Raw genomic sequence first — 21,072 nt, 5'->3', positions numbered from 1 at the left:
TAGCTGAACTCCCTTGCTAAGAAACCATGATGTGGGAGATGGAAAGTTGAACCTACCGAATCAACTTGACTAGGCCTAAAGCAATCAACTGGAAAGCCCCTACTCCTTTCAAGAGGTAAACGCTTACAGGTGAAGACGGGAACCGGCCCAATGCGCGATGAACTATGGGTGGGTGTGGCTCTTGGTTGTATGGTTCAACCACTACACCAGGGTAAGGGCCAAAATTAAAAACAATATATGCAATTTTCTGATATCCCACGCAGTTTAGCCTGCGCTTGCAAGCCCGCTGAGTATTCTGCGCCTAACGGATGTCTTTACCGAGGTCTCCCAATATGCACCTGACGGATGTCTTTGCCGAGGTCTCTTCCAAGTAAAGCCTTTGGACCATTGCTACCAAGGAAAGTAGCAAAACCACGCTCTGATACCACTGAAACCCAAACCAGACCTCAAGAACAACTTTCAACCCTGATTAGCATCAAGGCAACACCTTCCAGATGAAATCGCAATTCACTTTTGGCACCCTGGGACAAATCGCAAACAACGCGGGAGCAGATCACGGTACTCGGGGCACGATGGCTAGCGCTGGAAATTTCGTACTCCTTGGGAAACGTGTTGAAGCTACAGGAATCAAATCGTCATCAAGATAGAGTGTTGAGAGAGAAGGGTGAGGAGCAAAAGACAACACTAGGGCCCAAAAATAAGGGCTGGACTCCCCGAAGGTCTTTCTTGCAATAGAATAAGGCTTTGTACAACTAGCCCTCACAAGAGCATGGACTGAGTACAATCTGTGTGTTCTAGAGCTCTGAGGCTCTTCTTTGATAGACTTAGCCTCCAACCTAAAACAAGAGCTTTCTAATAAGCTGGGGCTAGCTTTTAGCTTTTACCTAAGCCTAAATCAGGCATACTTTTCTTAGAAAGCTGAGCTTTCCCTAAAACCAGCTTTAAGGGGCTTTTCTTGCAAATTGCAATGGAATTCTTGCTAATTTGTCCTTGTGGGGTCCTCCATATAGTAGGTGCCCACATCGTGGTGCTTTTTGCCTTGTAGGACCTGCTTTTTGCACTTTTTCCTTAATTCTAGGGCCTTTTTGGACTCGTCTTGGTCCTACACATTGCCACAAACAAAAACCAACACTTTAACCCATGAAAGGCTAGACTAATGCATGCATTCTTGTTCTTGGACTATTTCTGGTCCCTTGTGGGCGTCCTCACAGTTCTCTTTTTACCACTGCAAGGCAAAAGTAAAAACAATAAACCTTATTCTTGGTTAACCAATTTCACTATTCTTTGACCAAAGTCAATGCTAATAAAAATTACTCTATATTTTTTAGGAGAAGTCCCAAATTCATGTTCCACTGTCTTTCGCCTTTTAGGAGATTTTTGATTGTGAATTCCCCCCCAGTCAATCAGCTAAGGCTGGATTTTCCTGATCCCGACAAGGGAGATTGCTCTGACATCCAATAGTGGCGTCTGATCACCCTTTTGGATACCACCTACACGATCTTAGCCAAGGTCTTAAGCTTGCAGCTGCACCCTATCTGGCCGACATCATACATGACACACAAATAGGTTTTGTTCAAGAGTGCAGCATCCTAGACAACATCTTCACTTTTTAGGAGGCAGTGGATCGGGCACAAGAGGACTCTCAACCTATCGCAATCCTTCTCTTGGATTTTGAGAATGTAATGAATTAGAATCTCTAGTTAACCTCAAATTCATGATTCATACTGATTTTTGTAGACGCTACAACTCTACGGCTGTTTACCAAGCCCTCCTACAACATTGATGGTGTAGTAAGCACCCAGACCTCTACATCGGTATTTCTTTCCCTACTCCTATCTCTAAGCTGACTGACTATGTGCCTAGGGCATGTCCTAGGTGCTCTCCTAGGTGGGTGCTCCTAGGTGATGGCATGAGAGAGAGGTGATACCTTGCGATGGAAGGGATGGAAGAACGGATGTGACTACAAGGTGGTTACACCCCATTATCTGTGCCCTTTAAATTCTCCCTAGGACTTAGATTAGTCCTTAGAAGAGAGAGCATACCAAGATGTGAGACAGGAGAACTCCATGGAGGAAGAATTGCTCGCATTCAAAAGCTCCTTGGGGGAGTCTGGCACAGCTAGTGCATGCATCTATAAGGCTAGCAGAGGCCTGTTTCTTGGTGGAAGATCTATGGCAGCAGTATGCGGCCTTGAGGCAGCTTGCCCTTCTCCCATCTAGTGCATGAGAGAGGAGCAAGAAATAAGTATGAAAATTCCAGCAAGAGTATAGTGTGTATTAAAATTTGAAATTTTGAAACATATGTTGAAGCATGACTCCTAAAATCCATAGGGTATTTTAAATTAGTTTTTGTGGTAGGCTTGTGTATGTCCACGCAAACTTGTCGCTCCTTCGGCAAATGAAGAGGACACAAGGTCCACAAGAGGTGAACCCAGATAAAATGCGTGTGGGCGTACTTGAGGAGGATATGCTTCATTCCAAACCTGAATGAATGAGCTTCTAGGTCCTCCATGACTAGATGTACCTTTGAGATTCCACCATCCATCAAGGCCGAAGCTCCTATCTTGGAGATCTCCAAAACTGCGCCAAGGCCCAAAAATGGATATCAATCGATAGCAACATATCCATGCACTCCCTAGGAAATCCTAAGGATAGCAAAATGACCGGAAATTGAGGCACATGGGGTTTTGATCTCCATGTCCTCCACATGACACCATGGTACCATGGGATGACAGAACCAAATGCAAGCCTAATGTACTAGGCTCAAAGCTGAGTAGTCTCTATCATATTGAGCTGGACTAGAAAGACTCTCCACCCATAAGTAGTAACATCCTAAATGTGATCTTATTCTAGAGCAAGGCTTGCCTGAAACGAGTCTCAAACCTGCCTTTTTGATGGGGTAATCCCACCTATGCAACCCACAAATGCTCTACTTTGTATAGAGAGTGTTGCCTAGATGGCTAAGGATATTGAGAATGCTTCAATGACAGAAAGGGGAAAAGGAAGGAGGGTGGAAAGGCCAAGGTAGAAAGAAAGAAAGAAAGAAAGTCTATTAACGTCCACTAGAGACCAAAAGGTCTATGGGACAGCAAGAAACCCTCTAGTACATCTGCTTTAGGGAGGGCACCAAAAAGCAACCCATATTATTTAGAGTACCTACATGATACTCTAGAAGAGTAAACAGCCATACATCAATTTAAGACTGAGAGTCTTTTTGTTTTGATTTAAACTCTCTGATTAGTGCTACACCTTCACGGTAAACTGCCCATTTTCCATCCTTTCTAGCAGCCCTGCTTTAGCTAATTCAGTTGCCTTAATCTTGAGTTGAGCTTGTGTAAGCTCCTCTGCTATCCATACTTTGGTGCCCTTCAACTTGTAAGATTGTCGAAGAAGCTTGATCCGCATATCTTTTGACTTCAGTGTAAGGATTGCATGACCTCTATAGTGCAAGATAGAAGCTGGCTTGGAGTCGTCATCATCCTACTCATCATCATTCACCCATTCAATGTTGGGCAAGCGTGCTTTGATCTTTGTCAATATTTCACTATATGTGTCCTCTTTGTACCAATCTTCTAGGAGTCCCCCTATTCTAATCTTCAGTGCATTATCACATCTAGCTTCGTGTTCTTTAATCTCTGCTTGAATATCAGACTTACTTGCTTGTCTACTTCCACAATCACTTCCTTCTTAGCAGTTTGTACTTCAGTGTGAGCAAGATCTTTGACTGTAGAGACTAGCTACGAGGTAGGGGGAGAATCCTTACAAGATTTTACAGCCTCATCAATTACTGCCTGCTTACCAGACCCTTCCAGAATGTGAAGTCGGGCATTTACTTCTGCCAGCTCCATCATAGTTCTCTCACTGCCTGCTGCAGATAAAAAATCTGATCTTGTTGCCCGAAGATGGGTCGTCTTGAGCCTTCTTGTTGGTAATTCCGTGCATATGGAGAGGGTGTCATGGTTGCAACTATAGAGTACCTAGTCCTGATGGATGTTGAAGGAGTTGAGGGGGACTTGGAGGAGAGGGTAGGCCAGTCCATAATTGGTTGTATGTTGAACCCCCTGAATTGACCTAACCCCCAGGTTGGGTTGTGGGGGTTTAGCCCAACTCGGGGTTAGGGAGGACTAGGACTAGGTACAAACGGGAGGTATGGAGAGGTGTTGACAAGGGGAGGTACAGAGGTACGACTCCGAGCTGTGGTATGGACGACGAAGGACGAAGGTACAGCTGTGGTACGAATGTACTGACGGAGGTACGAACTGAGGTACGAACGAGCTGTGTGGTACAGACGGGGGTATGAACATGCGGAGGGGGCTGTATGGACGGAGAGCTATGGGAGAGGCTGTGCGGAGGTACACACGGAGAAGCGTCAAAGAAAAATGGAGGCATGGTTGGAAAGATGAGGAAGAAAGGGAAAGGTGAAGGGACCCTGGCTGGTTGTCAAATAGAGCAACTAGAAAGGGGAAGGGATGAGCCCTGAAGGCTAAACAAAATCCCATCCATAGGGCTAAGAGAAGCAATAGTGGTATGATCAAGGAGGCTGTAGGGAGGTACGGACGGAGAAGTGTCAAAGAAAAATGGAGGCATGGCTGGAAAGATGAGGAAGAAAGGGAAAGGTGAAGGGACCCTGGCTGGTTGTCTATTAGAGCAGCTAGAAAGGGGAAGGGGTGAGCCCCGAAGGCAAAACAAAATCCCATCCATAGGGCTAAGAGAAGCAATAGTGGTATGATCAAGAAACAATTAGCCATAGCTGGTTGGGCTGCTTGGGGCAAGATCACCTTCGTCGATCCAATTGTCACGAAATCGTACTTCTCCCAAGAAATAAAGAGAAATCTTTAAAATTGACTTTGGTCAAAGAAAGTTGACTCCAGTTAACTAGAACAAGTTTTATTTTCCTTTGCGTTGTATTGGTTAAATAACACTATGGGGATGCAAGATCACCCTCGCCAATCCAATTGTCACGAAATCGTACTTCTCCCAAGAAATAAAGAGAAATCCTTAAAATTGACTTTGGTCAAAGAAAGTTGACTCCAGTTAACTGGAGCAAGTTTTATTTTATGAATTCGGAACATCCACAGATAATGTAGAGATTACCATGGCTGATGCTAGAGGTAACCTGCTAAGAGCATCTACAACTACATTGCGTAGTCCTGGAATGTACTCATGTGAAAGTTGGCCAGAAACTCAACCCAGCGTGCTTGTCGAGGGTTCATGACTGGCTGAGTAAAAATATACTTTAAAGAGTGATGGTCTGTCTTGACCACAGAGTCGGCTCCAGTGAGATAATGTTTCCAAGAGCGATAAGCATGTACAACAACAAGAAACTCCTTACCATAAACCGGGTATCGGGTTTGGATATCAGAATGTTTATGGCTGTCAAAAGCAATAACTCTGCCTTCTTGCATCAAGACTGCTCCTGTAGCGATGTCGGAAGCGTCGGTCATGACCTCAAATGGAAGGTTTGGGTCAGCAATAGCCATAACTGGTGTGGTAGTGAGTGCTTGCTTGAGTTGTTGGAAACTATACTCTGTTTCGGGAAGCCACTGAAAAACTGCTGTGCTTTTCAATAATTCGGACATAGGAGCTACGATTTCGGAAAACTGATAGACATTTGTATAGTAAAAGTTTGCACAATCCGAGAAAAGAGCGGACATCATGAACATTCTTAGGAGTAGGCCAGTTTCGGATTACCTCGACCTTCCTGGGATCCACAGAGATGCCTTGAGCGGAGATAACATGTCCCAAATATTCGAGTTGGGTCTTGAAAAACTCACTCTTCTCAATGTTGATGTAGATACAATTTGCACGGAGAACTTCAAAAACTTGGTGAAGATGTTGTTTGTGCTCATGTAGGGATCTGCTGAAAACGAGGATGTCATCGAGGTAAACGATGACGAACTTATCGAGGAAAGGCCTAAAGATGTCGTTCATTAATGTCATGAATGTGGCCGGGGCATTGTTTAACCCAAAAGGCATGAGTGTCCATACTTTGTTCGAAAAGCTGTCTTGTACTCATCGCCTTCTTGTATGCGAATCTGATGATAACCTGAACGAAGATCAATCTTTGAGAATTGTGTTGCATGTAGAAGTTGATCGAAGAGGTCATCGATGCGAGGCAATGGATACTTGTTTTTGATAGTGAGCTTGTTGAGGGCTCGGTAGTCGATGCAGAGGCGCATTGACTTATTCTTTTTTTCCACAAGTAGTACAGGAGATCCGAAAGGACTGCGACTGGACCGAATGTGACCTTTGTCAAGTAGCTCGGTGACCTGTCTTTGGATTTCTTCATTTTGAGTGTAAGAAACCCGATAAGGAGGTTTCGACGATGGATTACTGTCGGAAATAAGTTCGATTGGGTGATCCACTGGTCGTCGAGGTGGTAACTGCTTTGGCAATTCCTGTGGAAAAAGGTCTAGATAGGGCTGGAAAAAAGGTTGGTTGAGGTATTCAGGAGGATCCTTTGTTGGTGTCTCCTCTACTGTCGTAACCAACAGAAGTGAAGTCTTTACTTGACGTTTACGAACCCACTTCTTTACTTGTAGGACAGAGGCAACTAGGGTTGAAGGAGAGTCCCTAGAACCAGTTAGCTCAATAAGTTTTCCCTGGTGGACAAACTGGATAGTATGGCTGCGAAAACTGATTGATGGATCATAGTCGTAGAGCCACTGTTGTCCAAGTATGACATCGTACCGAGAAAGAGGCATGATGTCGAAGTTCAACTTGTCCGTATAATGTTGGATGCGAAAAGACAAGTTTTTGATCTTGGTGTTGCACAAGAAAGTCGTTCCATTTGCGAGTTCAATCTGATAGTCCATGAGACTAGGACTGGTGGTCAACCGAAGTTTATCGACCACAGAACTGGCTAGGAAATTATGAGAGCAGCCACTGTCGATGAGGATAGTGACCGTTGTTCCACGAATCGATCCTTGAACACAAAGTACTTGAGTGGCCAGGGAAGGTTCGAGGTTGCTGGCAAGGTTCAAGTGGATGGTATTCGCCATTCGAACAGCTTTGCCTTTCTTGTCTTGTGCTGGGGTAGCTTCTTCTCTTTGGGAAGTGCTAGGTTCCATATTGGAATTTTGCTTTGGTCGCTTGGGACAATCGAACCATCTATGGTCGCCTGTACAGATGGTACAAAGTCCTTTTGTGCTGGAGCTGTTCTTCTTGTCAGTGGCCGCACCTTTATGTTGGGGATGTCGGTAATGACTTTGTGAAGAAGAAGAGGCGCGATCCTTGGAGGAGTGCTTCTGTTGGAATCCAACAAATGATTTCTGAGTCTTTTGGGGATCTTGAGACTGTCGCTGACCTTGATTACCGAAGTTTTTTCGAAACCTGGTGTTATCTTGAGGGCGAGCATCTTTGGCCAGAGGAGAGTTATGTGTGTGATTAGCACTCTGCTTCCTTGTGTTTTGGAAATCTGTAATGCGCTCCGCGTAAGCAATAGCGCCATCTGTGGTGGTTATGTTTGCTTTAAGGACATCAATGCGTAACGAGGGATTTAGGCCTGAGATGAAAGCATGAAGTCGATCATCCTCAGTTAAACCATCAATCTCCAGCACCAATGTGGTGAACTGAGAGATGTAGGAAGACAGGGAACCCGTTTGCTCCAACTGTCGGAGTTTTGAACGTGCTTGGAAGTCCGCATTGGCAGGTATAAACTGCTTACGGAGCACGTGTTCAAAACGTTCCCATGTTAACACACTTTTGCCGTCCTTTAAGCGTCTTTGCCACCATAGAAAAGCTGTATCCTTCAGGAGGGAGGCTGCCAAGGCGATCTTTTTGCCTTCAGTGAGGTCAACAGTGTCAAAATACATGCGCATTTTTGCGAGCCATTGGTCAACTGTTCGGCGATTGCATTGACCAGTGTAGGCTTCTGGAAGTTTGATGTTAAGTCTTTTAGTTTTGGAAGCTTGAAGTAATCGGTAGAGGGCACGTAGTTCAGTGTTTTCTACCTCTGGTGGGAATGAATCCGCATAGTCGTTTGGTTGCGTCACGTCATCCTCTGTATGTGCGGTACTTCGAGAATCTTAAAGTTGTTGAACTTTCTGGACCAAGTCGGAGATGCTGTCCTGAAGCTGGGATATTTGAAGTTGCAATAGTGATTCGCCTTGTACGTTGACTTCAGGGGTCTTTTTTGGACTTGATTCTTTGATCTCTGGAGAGGCTTCACGCGAGCATTGCGACATATCGGAGATCCCTGTGAGAAAAGCGCGAACTTACGCTCTAGTTTGTACCATTCCTGGAAGAGGATTCGGGCTGCTCCCTGAGGTTGCTCATGTTGGAGGGGGCAGGCGAGGCAGGATGGAACCACCCGTGAAAATCTGGTAAAGGAGGTCCTGTCTGAGGTAACACTGGTGATGCCGAAAGTGGTGTTACTGCTCGTGAGAGGACAGGAGTAGGTTGCAGAGTCCACGGATCTGAGAAGGGATAAGGAGCTGCTGTCGGAAGGGGGGGATATCCAGGAGAGGGAGTGCCTTCAGAGTGTAAATACTGACTTGGAGAAGGTACAACCTGTAGAGGAGGATATCTGGGAGCTGAAGGAGGTGGAGAGTACCCTGGAGATGCCGAAGGTGAGGGGTAAAATTCTCTCCAAAAATGGACAGCAAACTCTTGAGGAATATCGTGTTCAGGGTATCTTCGTGTCTCGTGGAACACAACCTGTACTGTGCTGAGGAAGTAATGTAACTGAGGTGCCTCACGCAGAAGGTAGAGGATGTGGTCCAAATCACTAGGAGGGCACGTGACACAGAAGACCCAAGATGCAAAGGCTCCAAAATGGGCTGGCTGTGCAATTTGAACACGATATTGTGTGGTAGCTAACGCCTGAGGTGTCCTTGAAATGCCGGGTGAATTACCAGGGGTTTCCATGCTTTAAGGGAGATACGTCATTTGCTGTAATTTGTTAATGGCAAGAGAATCCTTAAAAGCAGATTGGAAAGACTCCACCTGGCAATAATTTAATATGCCAAATTGTTGCGTAGAAGAAGGCTGCAAATCGCTGTCCGGAGATCCATGTTGCAGTGTTTTGCGAGGAGAGATCGAGGCTTGTCTGGTCCGGGCTGTCAACAGGCGGTCTTCATTGTGCGAGGAACTTCAACTGGTGCTGATTTGGCAGGACAAAAAATTGCGAAACAAGGTGCTGCAGGCTGTCAATGGCGAGGCTCGTAGCATTGCCCAAGGCTGGACTGCGCAGGAAAGAAAAAAGGCAGGAGCAAAAGGCCTGGCTGGTCAAGGACTGCGCAGGAGGGGGGGGCTGGCGAGGCCACTTGATATCGCAGGAGGGTCGTGCAGTATGGCGCAGGGCTGCGGGCAGGACAGCGCAGGCTGGCTGACTGTACGGCACAGGCTGGAGAGGCTGTACGGCGAGGGCTTGCGCAGGGCTGTACGGCAAGGGCTGCGCAGGACTGTACGGCGAGGGCAAGGGCTGGCGCAGGCTGCAGGTAAGTCCGTACGGTGCAGGGCTGGTGATGCGCAGGCTGCCAGGAATTCCTTACGGTCCAGGCTGTACGGGATAGAAAAGAAGGGCTGGCGACTTTTCGTTCAGGCTGCCTAGGTTGTTAGTTGCCCCAAAAATTAAATGGGGGGTTTAGTTAACCCTGGGTAGCTAGGGGAACCTAAGGGTAGGGGATGGGTTTATTTTTTTTTTCCCTTTTTTACCCCTCTAGGTACCCTTTTGTAGGTACTTGGGGCCTAAAAGGTGTGCCTATTCGAAGGGGTGTGACCCTTGGAATAGGTGCACCTTTTCATGAAGGGGTGTGTCCCTGTTTTTAAAAGGGATGTCCCTACATGAATAGGTATGTCCTTTGTCCACGATGGGGTGTGTCCTGTGAGTGAGGAGTCAAAACTCGTCACCAAAAGGTGTGTCCCATGGTGGAAAAGGTGCGTCCCTTGATTTTGGGACAGCCCAAGCACCTGAAAAGACACGATTTTTGTCGTGTCCATTCACATCAACTTGTGATGTGTGGGAGATGGAGAGGCCATAGATGACTTTAGGCAGGGTTGGCGCTTAAAATTTTTACGCTCATCCTCTCCATCTCTTCCATGCACAATGTGCACGGAATATCCTTCTAGCGGAAAAGATGTATCAGATCGGCGCTAGAAGGTGGGGGGCATTTCCTACAGGCAGGAGCGAATTTTGCTCTGATACCACTGTAAGAAATCCTAGATTTACTATATTTAGAAATGTGCTAAGGAACAGAAAGGAGACTGAGATAGCAGAGAACAAGGAATAATTGTATTGCTTGAATGTCTGTAGGGTAGATGTTATGTCATCCATACAATTGGGCCTCTCTTATATAGAGAGTGAAAAGTCACACATGAAAAGGTGTGTACTCCAAAGGGTATGTGCATGAAGAGGTGTGTACCCCTTGTGAAGGGTGTGACCCTTGATGAGAGGATACATAGAAATGTCTCTTCATTAGAATGTCTCTTGTGAAGGGTTATGCCTTATAGGAAGTGTCCCGTCGAAAAGGCAAGTGTCCCGTCGAAAGGGCATACCCTTCCACAAGTGTCCATTCATCAAACCATCCATAAGTCTAGAAATAGAGAAAGGAATACGTCACAGATCGTGACAGGAAGGGTGAAAATACTCAGCTTTGTTTGTGTGCAATCGTTGTCCCTGTTATCTTTTTTGTGCACCTCGTGGAACCCTCTTGCAAAATAAGCAAATGGTCTAGTCCCAAGTGGGCATCTTGTAGCTATTCTTCTATGCTAGCATACCTAGAGTAATGCAAGTGGCCATCTTGGAGCTATTCTTCTATGCTAGCATACCTAGAGTAATGCATTGAGTAACACATTGCCTTTGGTTACATTTTTACCAAGCTGAAACAGATTAACAGTTGGGTGGTAAGTCCAATTCTCAATCCCTTATAATGATTTTCCTTGACAACTTTCTTTAAGGATCCAAAAAGATTGGCCAATATAACATTGTTTGTTGGTACCATGGCTTCCAAATGTGGGTGCCATCAAAACCTCAATTACTCTTGGGCTCCATCAAACTCTTAATTTTTCGTGGTACTTTCCAAAGTACCCTCTTGCTTAATTTAGGCAAGGCACCACTATGAACAATATTTTTCTCTTGCTAGCTTTTTCTCTTTTTAAGCTCTTACTCTAAGAGGATTTACCTCTTAAGATAACATATAAGTACAACACAAGTTTCAAATGTTGCAAGCTACATCCTCTTTCCAAGATTGATACTCCAGATGTAGGTTGTCCAAAAAGAATGGAGATATTCATGCACAACAGCCAATAACTCGTATTCACAAGTGTTGTGCTTTTAATTCAGCACTTCGACTTTCTCAAGCTCTCTTTTGTTCAACAAGCTAGCTCTTTAGCTCTGTCTCTCTCTCATTGTAGAAGCTTCTATTGTGCTCACTCTTGATGCCTAAATCCTAACATGGTGTCAGAGCCACATGCTTGTTTACATCCTCTACCAGGGAGTGTTCCGTTAACCATTCATACTCCTCATTCTTCTGGTTGCCCTTCTTCCTATTGCAGCCTGCACGAACTTTATCTTCTGCCAGTTGTTCTATATTCAACCGCCAGTCTGCTTTATAGCCTGTCGTTTTCCTTTTTGTACAAAGCTATGCAGTAAAGCATTGGCAAGAAGGAAACAGCCGGGCCAGCACACAACGCAGGAGCTGGCAGCAAACAAGCGTTAGCAGCCAGCAGCACAAGCAGCAGTTAAAAAGCCAGCAGCAGAGCAAGCGGACTAGCTGCAAGGCAACAAGCAAAGCACAGATAAGTAGCATACAGCAGCCGCCAAACAAAGTAACAAGCATTGTGACAGTGCATAAGAAGCTCAGCAAAGTAGCAGCGCAAAACAGAGAAGTGGAGCAAAGCATTGCAGCAAAGTATTGGAGTGCACAACACAGCAGAGCAGTGATACAGCACAAACAGGGCAAGGCAAACAAAGAGCAGAAACAGAAGCAAAGGCAACGCACAGAAACTTGCAGAAGTTAAAGCAGCACAAGCATTGCACTAGCATGTATTAGCAAAGCAAAGCAAGCGCCAGCACTAAAAGGAGCAGCAACTAGCAGCAAAGCAAATTAGCAGCATGGAGCAAAACAAAGCAAGCAAGCAGAGCAACAGTTAGCAGAGCAGCAACAAACAAGTGTTAGCAGCCACAAGCAGTGCTCGAACGGACAACCGTTTGGAGTGGCTGAAGCTCGAAAGACATACCAACATGTGAGACAGTAGAACTCCATGGACGATGAATTGCTCGCATTCAGAAGCTCCTTGGGGGAGTCTGGCACAGCTAGTGCATGCATCTATAAGGCTAGCGGAGGCCTGTTTCTTGGTGGGAGACCTATGGCAGCAGTATGCAACCTTGAGGCAGCTTGCCCTTCTCTCATCTAGTGCACGCGAGAGGAGCAAGAAATAAGTATACCTTCGTAAGACTAGAATAAGTCCAATCATACAAATTTAGAATTTTTGTTGTTCTAAAGATCAAAAATAGCTGTTGGGGCTTCTGCACCCGTGTAAGATAAAACGATGTAGTTGAACAGCTGATCACCACTTGGATGAAAATTCAAAGAATTTGCATGTCCGCTAAGGTGATAGAAAAATATACCTTTGTAAGACTAGAATAAGTCCAATCATACAAATTTAGAATTTTTGTTGTTCTAAGGATCAAAAATCTACAAAGAATAGCTGTTGGGGCTTCTACACCCGCGTAAGAAAAACGATGTAGTTGAACATTTGATCACCACTTGACGAAAATTCAAAGAATTTGCATGTCCGCTAAGGTGATAGAAAAATATACCTTTGTAAGACTAGAATAAGTCCAATCATACAAATTTAAATTTTTGTTGTTCTAAAGATCAAAAATCTACAAAGAATAGCTATTGGGGCTTCTGCACCCGCGTAAGATAAAACGATGTAGTTGAACAGCTGATCACCGCTTGGACGAAAATTCAAAGAATATTTGCATGTCCGCTAAGGTGATAGAAAAATATACCTTTGTAAGACTAGAATAAGTCCAATCATACAAATTTAGAATTTTTGTTGTTCTAAAGATCAAAAATCTACAAAGAATAGCTATGGGGGCTTCTGCACCCGCGTAAGATAAAACGATGTAGTTGAACAGCTGATCACCACTTGGACGAAAATTCAAAGAATTTGCATGTCCGCTAAGGTGATAGAAAAATATACCTTTGTAAGACTAGAATAAGTCCAATCATACAAATTTAGAATTTTTGTTGTTCTAAAGATCAAAAATCTACAAAGAATAGATGTTGGGGCTTCTGCACCCGCGTAAGATAAAACGATGTAGTTGAACAGCTGATCACCACTTGGACGAAAATTCAAAGAATTTGCATGTCCGCTAAGGTGATAGTATGAAGATTCCAGCAAGAGTATAGTGTGTATTGAAATTTGAAATTTTGAAACATATGTTGAAGCATGACTCCTAAAATCTGAGGTATTTTAAATTTCATCTTTTTATTTTTTGTGGTAGCCTTGTGTATGTCCACGCAAACTTGTGGCTCCTTCGGCAAATGAAGAGGACACAGAAGTCCACAAGTGGTGAACCCAGGTAAAATGTGTGTGGGGGTACTTGAGGAGGATATGCTTCATCCCAGACCTGAATGAATGAGCTTCTAGGTCCTCCATGACTAGATGTACCTTTGAGATTCCACCATCCATCAAGACCGAAGCTCCTATCTTGGGAAACTCCAAAACTGCACCCAAGGCCCAAAAATGGATATCGATCGATAGCAACATATCCATGCACTCCCTGGGAAGGCCTAGGGATAGCAAAATGACCAGAAATTGAGGCACATGGGGTTTTGATCTCCATGTCCTCCACATGACACCATGGTACCATGGGATGACAACCAAATGCAAGCCTAATGTACTAGGCTCAGAGCTGAGTAGTCTCTATCATATTAAGCTGGACTAGAAAGACTCTCCACCCATAAGTAGTAACATCCTGAAGTGATCTTACTCTAGAATAAGGCTTGCTTGAAACGAGTCTCAAACCTGCCTTTTTGGTGGGGTAAGACCACCTATGCAACCCACAAATGCGGCTCTACTTTGTATTGATAGTATTGTCTAGATATTGAGAATGCTTCAATGACAAAAATGGGCAAAGGAAGGGGGTTGGAAAGGCCAAGGTAGAGAAGCGTCAAAGAAAAATGGAGGCATGGCTGGAAAGATGAGGAAGAAAGGGAAAGGTGAAGGGACCCTGGCTGGTTGTCAAATAGAGCAGCTAGAAAGGGGAAGGGGTGAGCCCCTAAGGCAAAAAAAAATCCCATCCATAGGGCTAAGAGAAGCAAGAGTGGTATGATCAAGAAACAATTAGCCATAGCTGGCTGGGAAGCTTGGGGCAAGATCACCCTCACCGATCCAATGGTCACGAAATCGTACTTCTCCCAAGAAATAAGGAGAAATCTTTATGACTTTGGTCAAAGAAAGTTGACTCCAGTTAACTAGAACAAGTTTTCTTTTCCTTTGCGTTGTATTGGTTAAATAACACTATAGAAAGGATGCATTAGCTAACCTTTAATGGGTTAAGTGTGTTGGATATTGTGGCAGGACCTTGGAGAGTGCAAAAAGGCCCTCGTTTTAAGGGAAAAACCACAAAAAGTAGGTCCCACTAGAGAAAAGCAGATATGGAACGCCAAATTTTGGGAGAGCACGTGTGGCAAGAGGGGCGAGCAGCTTAAAAGAGGGCCCATATGGCTGAAAGCAAGGAAATCACCTTTTTGAGAAGAAAGCTATTGCTTTCTAGAGAAATGCACCTATTTTTGGTGAGAAAAGAAGGGCCAACTTTTAGAAAGCACATGCTTTCTAGCTGGCTGGCCTACTCTACAAAATAAGGGCCTCTAGGCTCCCAGTTATAAGAAGAATCCAAGTTGTATCAGCTTCATGCTCCACCGTGAACCGATTGTAAAGAGTTTTCTACTGCAATAAAGACCTTCGCGGGGGGGGGGGCGCGGGGGGGGCCGGGGGGGGGGGGTTTCCAACCCTTATTTCTGGGCCCTAGTGTGACGTCTTGTTCCCTTTCTCCCTCTCTCCCTCTATTGCGATTCATGTTCCAGTCCCATCATAGCTAAATTGAGTTTCCAGCCAGTCTTTCTGGAGTTGTTTCAGGAAGACACTATTCATTATCAGAAGCTTAAGGAGCATGATATAGCTTAAGGAGCATGATATGCTCGAGAATTAATTATATGGCAGTGGTTTATGTATTAATCATTGGCCAAGTGTTCTACGATTCTATGACTCCCTTTCTCGGAGCTTTTATGATCGTTCTTACGGTTGCCCTATTGGCTCTTGTTGAAATATGGTGGGTTGAAAGGCCTTGAAGACTAGGACAGCAGTGGGGTCCCAGAGTTTTAGTTACTATAAAGTATTTTATGCCTGGTGGATGGAGAGATCATCAATTTCAACCTTTTGAATTCCTTTTTTCAACAAGAGAATTTTTATTCCAATCAAAAAGACATCAAGCTTACATCATCAGGCCATCCCTCAAGGGCTAAATGGAAGACATCAAGCTTACATCATCAGGCCATCCCTCAAGGGCTAAATGGTAAACCAAGAAGAGGCCCAATGAGTGCTAGATATTTTGTAGAGCATCCTTTCCACATAGGCCATCCGTACTCTCCCCAGTCTGCATCAGCTTGAAGAAAAGCAAAAAGTTGGTTGGCATGGCCAGCCACTAACGTAAGACAAGGACATGATGGAAAGAGAAGGCCAAAGGATGAGAGCTAGAGAAGGGGATACACCAAGCTATGATAGGCAAGATAATAAACAGCTCAATACGGAGAATAATCTCAGCCATAGCAAAGTTAGGGCTTACTAGCCCCTTTGTTACATGCAAGCGTGTTAAGCACGATACACATAGCAAATGAATTGATCACTTAATTAGACAGCCCATGTCCTACATTGACTATATTCCTGCACTGATGACTACAATGCTACCACAAACCACACGGAAAGCATACATTACAATCCTCTTAGATTACAATGCATGTTTCCTCTATGGACCCAAATGTCCAAGCTTCAAGATGTGTCTTCTCCTTACCATTCACAACATTGGAGAACCTTCCAAAGATGCATTGGAAACTCTGCTTGAACATCAGCTTTCTTTCCATCAGTTTCACTTGAAAGTACAGTCAAACTTGGAGGTACAACTTTCTTTACAATCGGAGCAATCAGTGCAATCAAACTAGCTGACTATTTGAGAAAGTAGCCTGAACTTTATAAAATACTAGCAGAAATATTTCTATGCTTTTCTCTTATTTGTATTTGTAAAAGTAGGGCAACATGGAGAAGACAGGAAGAGGATAAGATCATCACGATATCATCTGCTACCTGCAGTTCTCGAGACAGAATGTGTTTCACAGGAAGTTTCACATCAACGGCAAACTCTTCCTTCTTTTTTGAAAGTTGAGTGTCCACCTTCTTCGCATCCAGAGAAGGTGTAAGTGCTGCATAATCAACCAAAAAGGATGTTAAAACAGCAAATAATCTGTTCACTCCTAGCATAACACAGTTGAACCTTCAAAAATGCAAGCCTATAATGCATTTTTGCACTTTGGCTAACTCCCACATTGAAAAAAACAGAACACAAGTCTGCAAAAAATAAGGATCAGGAACAGTTTACAGTACGTTCAAAAGGAACATTTTCAGGTATAGCTGGCTGTACTCCTTCGATTGCTAGCCAATGTGCCACCACAGCAGTATCCAAGGGTGCTTTCGGCAACGGTGACTCAACCACCTACAATGCCACAATGCCGAGCTTTAAAATGTAAAAAATTCAAGCAGTTTTGATTAAATTCCATAAAAAGATCAACACATGTAGATTGTTGGGTTTATTGGCTTTGGTGTTCCCACATGGGGAGGTAATTGCACATCTAAAGGTCGAGAGGGTGATTTGGAAATGTCGGGTTCATGCTGTGACCTCTCAGTGACTGATTTGTAGAAGTGAATGGACAAATGCATCGTAGGTAGATCTCGTTGTGTGTTGTGTCTGAGCTTCATAGAAAGAGACACACAGAGAGAGAGAGAGAGAGAGAGAGAGAGAGAGAGGACTGCAACTATTATGTCATACGATATTCAATTGCTCAATATTTTTCATGAAGTTAGTTTCTGTATTCCGAGAGCTGCTCGTCAATGGATCCAACAATTGGAATCAGAGCAATTTCGTTCTAGTGAGCCTGTGTAGTGTTCACGTCTTGGGAAAAGAAAGAAACAAAGATACATTAATGTCCTTAGAAGACCTCATGGGCTTTTGGGACGAAGTACAACAAGAAAATGAACTCATTACAAGCCTCTATGGGCTGAAGCAAAGGTCGTGCTAGGGCCCTTGCTGAGAACTATGCTAAGCTAAAAGCGCTCAAACTCAAAACTCCAGCTGAGACTGAGAGCTGAAAAAGGAAGAAAACTGAGACTCAAAATCCGAAGCCTGGTGCCGTGCTGGCTCTCCAGTGGGCTCCAAGTATGTCCTGGATCTGCCGGCCGGTCTCTTGCTGTGGAGGACGTGGTCTCCTTATCTCTATATCCAATGAGTGATGTCGAGAATGACACCTCGTCTCTGACGATCTCCTCTGAGGAGGGCTGACATAGACTGGACCTCGACTGTGCGTGCTCTGGTCACTCTCCGTGACACGGGTGGTCTCTGCGTCCCTAGCCAGTCAACATCGCATAGTATCTATCTCTCTGCTGATCCAAAATGCTCTAATTTTAGCTAGCTCCACCCCATTGTGCCCTGAAGCTGACTCAAATGCATACAAATCTGTGGTGTGTTGGTGTGCTCGGTCCACCTCAGCCTCGTGTGTGGTCCGCGTGTGGTCTCTACGTCCATGGCCTGTCAACTCGCGTCGTCTCTCCCTGCTGATCCACAATGCTCTCATGTCAGCTAGCTCCTCCTCCTCCCCCCCACTGTGCCCTTGAGCTGACTCAAAACGCAAAGAAATCTGTTGTGTGTTGATGTGCTCGGTCCACCTCAGCCTCCTGTGGTGTGGTCACCTCTTGCTGTTATCTAATCTATCTCTGGTGTGGTCACCTCTTGCTGTTATCTAATCTATCTCAGTAGTGTCTCTCTGTACTGTCGCATCTCCATCAGATAGAGCCCAATGCAAACCTTATCATGCAAGTGGATCAGTAGTGAGAGTGGACTAAATCCGTGCCCCTCCTAAAAGAGCCAATGGAATCACCCCCGGATCTCATAATAAGCTAGGCAGCTACCTAAGAGGTGCTCCTCTGTCTCGACCTCTCCTAGTGTGCATAGCCTACAGATCCATTGCTCTCTTGGTGTGCCTGTAGCTCTCCCTGCCTCAATCCTCAATTGATGGGACGAGACCCGGATATCCTCAATGTGTGTAAGACTCCTCTGACCTCTAGGTAACGGGGTCTAATGATGAGTCCATCCTCTAATACTCTCAGGAATTGGTCATGGTAGAACTGGATCTTGGTGGAAAACTCCTGGTCCTTCCCCCAAGTCCTAGATTTCATAATCACATGTAGCTTCTCAAACCTCCTCAGTATATCACCGAGAGATCACTCCCCCAAAATGGTGATGCATACATGGCAGTCGGCCTCACTAAAGTGTTGAAAAGCCAGTCAACCCTTTGTCGGTGGATCTTGAAAATGCGCTTGAAAACACTGCCTCTCTAGCCAGGCTAAAGCTCCTTGCCCTCATGTTGAGTCGTGCTCTGGCTGCATGGACCATCTTGAAGACTGGCCTTGAGAAGACAACTACTAACAACCCTATGTTGTGCATACTCTGGCGATAACTCATCTCATATTAAGCCATGACTACCCATATAACATCATGTGGGATATATAAAGCTCAGAATCATGCAATTTGTGGTACCATACCAAGAAGGACAAACACCACTCATGATAGTATAAAGGTTGGCAAGGGGACTAGGGCAAGCCCACGTTCCACCATTTGTCCCTAGTTTGGATGACTTTCCACAACCTCATTGGAGGCAATAGCAAGTAGGATTAACACGAGTCCAAGATGATGCAGAGGTTTATAAGTCGACATTGTAAGGTACATGGGTACAACACTAGGGGTCTAGGCCCATGGTTCAACCATAACTATTACTACGCAAGCACAAAATGCCATGTAGAAGTCAGCACTCTCCAAGAGCGCAAAAGTGCCTTGTCGAGCAGGGTTAAAGTGACATCTCCTTTGGAATGTGAACCATATGGGTTGAGGTGGGCCACCTATCTTAGGTCGCCTCTATCTACCATAATGGTTGCTCGTTGTTGTAGTCTAATACGAACTAGAGGTCTAGAAGAGTGAAGATTCTATGCTAGAGCTCTAGATCTTGTGCTCGACTGGCTTCCGGTCTCAAAGAGTTGGCATGAGTGGAGGAGTAATATAAACTGCAGCTCAAGATGGAGCACGAACTTTGAGTCACCCTAGATGACGTGCCCTAACCAATCCTATTATCTAATCTCATGAGAATTTCAAAATTGTAGAGGAATATAACTGGGAACGTTGTAATCTGCAAGAGCTCTCGTTGTTTGTTATGAGATGCACCTTTAAATCAAAAAAGCATTGCAAGCTTAGAGCGGCGTTTCATTAGCACTAGAAAAGTTGGAACATGAGAGGAACAAGCAAGAACTAAGAAGACATAGCTAGAGGATACTTGAGCACGCACATCCTTCAGTTCGATATCGCCGTCGTCAACGTAGAATAGATCAGTGTGGCCTAATGCCCTCTTGAATCGCAACGGCCCTCCCGAAGCAAAGCCATACAGTGGCTGGACTACACACCAACAAAAACCCAATAATTGATCGGAAATGTGCGTAGTTCTTGCGTCATTAGAAGATAGCAGTTGATCTTACCTCAATGTTCCGAAGCTGAAGTGCGCTGTTCACGTCGTCCGTGGTCAAAATCGTCCTTTTAGAGTGCAGCATGCATTTGATAGCTTCCTAAACAGCAATGGACAAAGCGCGCATGTGTTAACGACCCAAGCCTCGGAGGTAATACTCAGTATGCTCTGCTAGCAGAACCTGAACTGTCATAATTTGGCAAAATCATACACGCATGGAAGACAAAGCGAAAGATGAAGTAAATGGAGAACCTGCATGATCTCTCGCATGCGATACTCGACATCTGGAGCAAGAGCTGATGCAACATCGTCGGGCAAATTGTTGATGCCGATGCTTTCAGCTATGCTGAGGATGGTATCCTTGGGCAGGATACTCATGGCAGCTCTCCGAACTCTTGTGAAATACTTGCTGTTCTGTATCTACAGACTACACGAAGATGATTTCATTCAACATAAATTCCAATTAATTAATTGTGGGGAATAAATAAATAGGGGGCCCTAACGTTCCCAAAATAAAATCCCAATTCATGGAAGGGTGGCACAATCGATTAAGGTGGCGCGAGTTTAGAGCAACACGGCAAAGAGCAGGAGGGGGCAAGGGCAGAGAAGATGCCCTCCAAGGCCTGCCCCAAGAGGAAGAGGGCAAAGAGGGTGAGCGGGGCGAGGGCAACTTGCGAATAGAAGGCCTACGAAGGCTTTAATCTCGGCCTGCGAAGGCTTGCGAATTAAGGCTTTAATCTGGCTTCGATCTGAATTAAGCCTTCCATGCAGGAGCGCGAGGCAAACTAAGTAATGAATTTTGAGAGGAGAGTGAATAGTGAATAATTAAGGGGTGAAAGGGAAGGAGTCTCAATTAAAGAATAATGGATCCAACATGAGGTGTCAATGTAGAATTCAAGGTTGCCTTTAATTTTGAAGGAACAGAATGTAGGAGTTTTATTTTTTGAATGGTGAGATCACTCCTTAGAGAAACCAATATTTTGCTGGGCTAAGATTGAGAAATCCAGTTGAAATTTGAGGGTGCCAATTTTAAGGAAGAGAATGCACGAGTTCTATTTGAAAATCTCGACATTTTTTTATTTTCGATAAACTTTAAGATCCAACCCCGATTAAGCTTTTGGACTACCCTTAATACTAAGGGTTTGAAAAATGTTTTATTCAAGCACTGCCTGACATGGTGTGATGGCATTCATATGCGGGGTTGCTTTTGCAACAAGTAGTGGTGTTTCATCAATGTGTCTTTCTTGGAAAGGGCTAGATTTTCAAGGCTTGCAACCCCCCAC

General features: G+C 44.7%; 1 protein-coding gene across 2 annotated transcripts in view; it reads right to left on the bottom strand.

Annotated features, from left to right (window-relative positions):
* LOC147892644 (transcription initiation factor TFIID subunit 6-like) overlaps window positions 1–20,214 on the bottom strand; it is a 90,320-nt gene extending 70,106 nt beyond the window's left edge. Inside the window, exons 1-5 of one of the 2 annotated variants that reach the window (XM_087386986.1) lie at window positions 20,042–20,214; window positions 19,803–19,889; window positions 19,616–19,717; window positions 16,611–16,719; window positions 16,314–16,429 (exon numbers count right to left, since the gene is read on the bottom strand). In XM_087386986.1, coding sequence (XP_087243112.1) covers window positions 16,314–16,429; window positions 16,611–16,719; window positions 19,616–19,717; window positions 19,803–19,889; window positions 20,042–20,167 — 540 coding nt within the window. In that variant the 5' untranslated portion in view covers window positions 20,168–20,214. The remainder of the gene's footprint in view (window positions 1–16,313; window positions 16,430–16,610; window positions 16,720–19,615; window positions 19,718–19,802; window positions 19,890–20,041) is intronic. The other variant, XM_087386987.1, reaches the window with a different exon arrangement.
* Between the last annotated feature and the right edge of the window lie 858 nt (window positions 20,215–21,072).

The sequence above is a fragment of the Dipteris shenzhenensis genome, chromosome 16 (assembly GCF_047967505.1).
Source record: "Dipteris shenzhenensis isolate YYH24624 ecotype China chromosome 16, Dip_SZ_1.0, whole genome shotgun sequence".
In the NCBI taxonomy this organism is placed as follows: Eukaryota; Viridiplantae; Streptophyta; class Polypodiopsida; order Gleicheniales; family Dipteridaceae; genus Dipteris; species Dipteris shenzhenensis.
Note: the sequence above shows the minus strand (reverse complement) of the source record. Positions and strands in the feature narration are given on the sequence as shown.